The 5,342-nt window shown below is 40.3% G+C and overlaps 1 protein-coding gene across 1 annotated transcript in view; it reads left to right on the top strand.

Annotated features, from left to right (window-relative positions):
* Positions 1-4,515, top strand: part of LOC106807804 (phosphomannomutase-like) — a 21,776-nt gene extending 17,261 nt beyond the window's left edge. The window contains exons 2-5 of the mRNA XM_014810257.1: positions 2,283-2,406; positions 2,959-3,035; positions 4,124-4,215; positions 4,482-4,515. Coding sequence (XP_014665743.1) covers positions 2,298-2,406; positions 2,959-3,035; positions 4,124-4,215; positions 4,482-4,515 — 312 coding nt within the window. The 5' untranslated portion in view covers positions 2,283-2,297. The remainder of the gene's footprint in view (positions 1-2,282; positions 2,407-2,958; positions 3,036-4,123; positions 4,216-4,481) is intronic.
* The last annotated feature ends 827 nt before the right edge of the window (positions 4,516-5,342 follow it).

The following is a 5,342-nucleotide window of genomic DNA, read 5'->3' on the forward strand; positions in this document are numbered from 1 at the left end:
TAGGAGGACGAGAGAGTTAGCGCAGAGCATGAGGTAGAAAGAGAAAGAGTGACAGGCGTGATGGATAGAAACACGTCGGTTCAAATCAGCCATCAAGTCGCTTGATGGAGAGAAGAAGGACAGGTCGAGAATGGAGATGCTGAGCATACGGACATCTGTCTCAATGGAGAAAAACAACATACAGATCTGTTAGACATCAGGCATGGTTGAGGGTTAGGGGTTAGGGGTTTAGCGTTTGAGCGAGTTTGCAGTTATAGGGGATGATATACAAACTAGGTGATGATGCTGGCGGTCCGCGACAAAAACATGCGCATTTTTATTGGTTTTGATGTGCTTGTTCATTCAGTATGTATTCTTTTATATCATTATATTATTATCGTATGATTCATATCAGTCTATAGTTTATTGCGTTTGTATTGATAGTTATTTTAAAAATCGCAGGGACATATCAGGTCTGGCGTGCAAAGCGAATCCCAGCGAGGAAAGTCAAGTGTTTTTATTAGAAGGTGGGCTCTCTATTTTTATGGACATGGGTTAGATTTTGCGGATGAACTGCACGAAAGAAGCAGACAACCGGGTTATTAGGACAGAAAAATATTCATTTCAGCCACTCTGGAATCCAGGCTACGAGCCCTGCATTACATAATAATAATTATTTATTATGTATTTTAGGTAACCTAAATGCGCTAGCAGTGGTGGTGAGAGGTCGACAATGCAGCAGGGGGAGTGTGGTTGCAGCTGAAATACGATAGGTGCCAGTGGTCTTCAAAATCTCAGACTCACGATCAGGATTCCTGCTAAAACTGCGTCGAGAGATGGCCGACTCCTGGAGGAGGATGGTCTTATGCTTACAGTGGCGTGTAGGATTCCTACAAATAAGAAGTTATAATAGTGATAGTGAGCAATTATTCATAGAAAAAGTAAAATAACTGGGCTGCGAAGAATGTCTATACGAACTATTTGACATTTTTTGCCATGCATTGAAGCTGATTCTGAAGCTAGTTAAGGCATGTGTCATCCTCTAGAATTTCCATTCTTTAAACCTTTTCATAGAATTTACCATGCACAATCTGTTTGATCGAACAGCAAATGTTATTTGATTGGGCATGCAGTAGTTGTGAAAGACTATGAATAATAAAATAGCTGCCATGCCATATAGCTATTTAAGTTGCTGTACAATGTTGATTGACGTTATTAGTGTAAAGACATGCCTAGAGTGCGTGAAGTGGAAGTGTAGTGAGCGGAACCGGACCTGTCCTGGCTATTTCATACAGAGTTAAGATTATCATCAGAGCCACATCATCAGGTGATGTTATGTGCTCCGATATCATATAAACAACTTGATAGTGATGATCTATGATATGTATGGCAGCCTCACGTCACTTGTTTCTAGGATGACGGGAGAGTCGAATGGGTGTTTTCCGATTGCCTCACGTAACAAGCTTTAAATTAATGTTATACTAGTCATGTTTTCAGTTAATGAGGTTCTGATTAGGTTCTCTTCAGTGTCTTTACTAATATAATGGTGGAGGTGGATGGCTATGACGATTTTACTTTTTAGACAATTGATGGGGACGTTGGACTGCCAGAAAGGTGAGGAGGGTTATAACGTTATGGTTTGTATCACAGATTGTCAGTGATGCACTGATCAGTAGCTGACGTGAGAGGCGTCTATGATGCCGGGTATTGCAGGGCCAGTGGCCGGGACTGTACCCTGGGCTACGCGGGTCCGGTATACCGCGAACGTACCCTGGTACTATCTGATATTCCGGACCGTACCTCGCTACTCTTCACTACGAGTCTAGGGAGTGCTAGCTACTCCTACCCTAACCATATCAAGATAGTTACACCAGCATGAGAAATGGAGCGCGGTGCAGTCGGGTGGGACACGGGTGAGAGTCGCCGGGGACGACGTACCTGAACGGCCAGCTGCTGTCGAGCTTACAACGGACGTAGTTGTTAAGCGAGATGGGACTTGTGGGCTACAGGCTTACCTGACGTTCCGGGTACATCTGAGTAGGACGGACCGTACCACCAGCGGTACGTTCCGGCACGTACCCTGGGGGGACATTATGACTTATATGAGAGTATGTGAACAACCTACAAAGTATGCTGACAGACTGACACGGTACTGCTTGCACAGTCCTGGACGTGAGTCATTGTAGGCCTACAGTAGCCTGACAATGGACTGTGACGTCGAGCAGACTGACACGTACTGCTGTCAGTCTGTCAGCAGGACTAATTCTTTATCCTGTGTATATTAAAAAAAAAAAATTATTTAGGAAATTACTCCAGAAATGAAAGACTTCTTGAAAAAAGTTGAAGAAAAGGTTGAAATTGGACTTGTTGGTGGCTCTGACCTCCACAAGATTTCTGAACAAATGGGATTTCCTAGAGGAATTGGGGGTAAGACCAAGAATGGCAACAGCAACAATGTTGGTTCAAGGAATAGGATAGAGATGATGTCCTGGACGGTGATAGGATAGGATGATGTTTATTACTGGACATGCTCTCTATCGTTGAGCCACAATGTTCATCGATAGTGATATTGAATGTTGACTCGTCTCTTCTTGAAATATATATCTAGTTAGAGCTATCAACGTCATTAATAGTACATTAAACAAAAAATTGTCTGTCATCTGTACATGTTGTTGATGTAATTTTTGAGGAATTGGTGATGCTGTAAGAATGCCACCACATTGTTTGTCATGAAAGCATAACAGTGCTGCCAATTAAACATAAAGATAATGCGGGCGTGTTTTCAATAGGTTTATAAGTAGTCCTAGTTGTATAATCCATTTAAACTGTGTACATATGTAAGAAGATCGTTGGGAGTTTAATTCAGATATATAAACTACTGGGCTATTCTTACGTAAAAATAAGCAACTTTTACTAACGGTACACAGAGGTCTGATATGTAAGGCACTAGGCAGTAATCTATACCTTTTTGTATTTCAGTGGTGCACAAGCACAAGTATGTGTTTTCTGAAAATGGATTAGTAGCTCATAAGAATGGAGAGCTCATTCATAAACAGGTATGTTAGCCTTAGTGCATCACTGTTCTCATTGAGTGCATTTCTTATAAGGCCCAAAAAAACAACCTGTGTTTCCGATTTCATGCTGGAAAAAATAGGTAGGGTAGGTAGGCTTAAACTTTTTTTTTCCCAATTTTTTTTTTGTAATCGGTGTTAGAAAGCCATTATTGTCTTGTTTACACGTGCGACGATCTCGCGTGACACGGCGGTATTTCACGTGGCTTGCGCGAGTTGTCTCCCATGCGCTATAAACGCTATCGGGGCCATCAGCGTGCGTATGGGTTGATCAACTTACTCAATTTCTATCGGATTTTCAGTTTAAATTTTATTTTGAAAAATATGGATAAAAAGTTGTAGGGTCGGGTGTAAAAACTAGGTAGGGTCGGGAAACCGGAAACACAGGTTGTTTTTTTTTGGCCTAACAAGCTGCATAGCTCAATGATGATAGATGACTCATGTGTAGTAGTTCCAGCCACGTCTGTGAATAGATGCGCAAGTCCTTTTCAGCTCAGAAATTTTGTTACCGGAGAATATAATATATGCTTAATGTTTCCTTGACTTTATTGCCATGCAGAAAAGTTTGTTATGCCAAATTCAAACTCAGAGTTTTGTTCAGTGCTTGAAATGCTTCATGGTTATATTTACTAGTTTAAATTGACTATGTCACGAATTTTCTACATGGTAAAATTTGTAAAATTTTTGTTGCCATTTTTTTACAATAAAAGTAAGAAGTAACGGGACTAAACGTATCGTCAAATTCTTACCTGATAAGATTGTTTCTCAACTAGTTAAAAATCCTGGACGATTTGATATTAGTGTTCCTGACATTAATTGCTTGCTATGGGCTATGTATGCGTCACGAGTGTATGTTCACATCGAACAATATAGTAAAATAAGAAGTATAATGCAGCAATTTAACCATAAAAAGTGAACAGAATTACTTATATTTTGTGAAAAAGTGGAAATATTTTTTTTATTTTTTACTATTTACGGTGGCGTTATCACTTTAAGCGAAATTGTAAGTCTGTATATTACATTCGCCGCTATAATTATATAAATCATTAATAGGCAGTGGGTGTCTTGCATAGAGCATACAGAATGAAGTGGGAGAGGAAAAATTGCAGCGATTCATTAACTTCTCTCTACGATACATGGCGGACCTGACACTGCCCGTGAAAAGGTACGTGCATGCTTCCGAGCATTACCGATACACCGATACATTCCACATTGAAAAGGTACGTGCGTGCTTCCGAGCATTACCGATACACCGATACATTCCACATTGAAAAGGTACGTGCGTCTCCGAGCCGCCATTACTGATACACCCGATACATTCCACATGGAAATGTAAAACCTCACATGCATATTAGAGTATAATGTATTAAGCATATATACCGTGTGACATATGCACAGTATATGATTTATGACATGGTAGTATTTGCACAGGGGTACCTTCATAGAATTCAGGAAGTGGTCCTAAATCAAGTGTAAGTCCAGTGGAAGGAGCTGCTCACAGGCTGAGAGAGAGCAATTCAACGCATAAACCAGGTAATGTTTACATAGTCCATAAAATGTGATAATACCTAGGAGGTGACACCATACTGCAAAAATGTGATCTAAAAGGTTTCTTGTGTGGGCTCATCATGTTTTATTGTGAAAATGGGAAAATTAATACTTTAGCCTGGTATAATTGTCATGTTATAAAATTGTACTTTCCCAGACATTGAAATATAGTTGTACAAATCGGGAAGCAAAAATTACATTCCAGACCGCATTTAGGATGTTGTATTGTTGTATGTTGCACCTTATTGTTCAGTGGGATTCAATTGTATGTTAATCTCTTGCTATGTTAATTTGGCAAGGTGATTTTTGAGAGCTCAGTCAATAAAATCAGGAAAAAGTATGCGTTTATTAACACGATGTAGGCGATATTAGGAACAACTTTGTATGACGATGTTGATCCATGATAAGCCTACTTTCTCTCCCAGGAACATAAAAGTGAGGGAAAAAATTTGTGATGGCCTTACGAAAAGAATTGCAGACTTTTGGATTGCAGTATTTCCCTAGGTAACAATGTCTCTGCCATACTTCAATAGCAAGTGTTTGCTAGACGTTTTTATCACCTGCTGAAGCAAGTGTGAGGGCTAGTGCTGTGGCCTGGAGCAACAACCGACCCTTCCTAAATCAGATGAGCCAGTACATGTAATTGTTTAACTCTTTGTTTTTCTGTGCAGGGGGACAGCTAAAGTTTGACGTGTTTCCTAAAGGCTGGGACAGAGACCTACTGCTGAGACACTGTGCTCCAAG

This window comes from Priapulus caudatus, unplaced genomic scaffold (genome assembly GCF_000485595.1).
Source record: "Priapulus caudatus unplaced genomic scaffold, Priapulus_caudatus-5.0.1 Scaffold235, whole genome shotgun sequence".
NCBI lineage: Eukaryota > Metazoa > Priapulida > Priapulimorpha > Priapulimorphida > Priapulidae > Priapulus > Priapulus caudatus.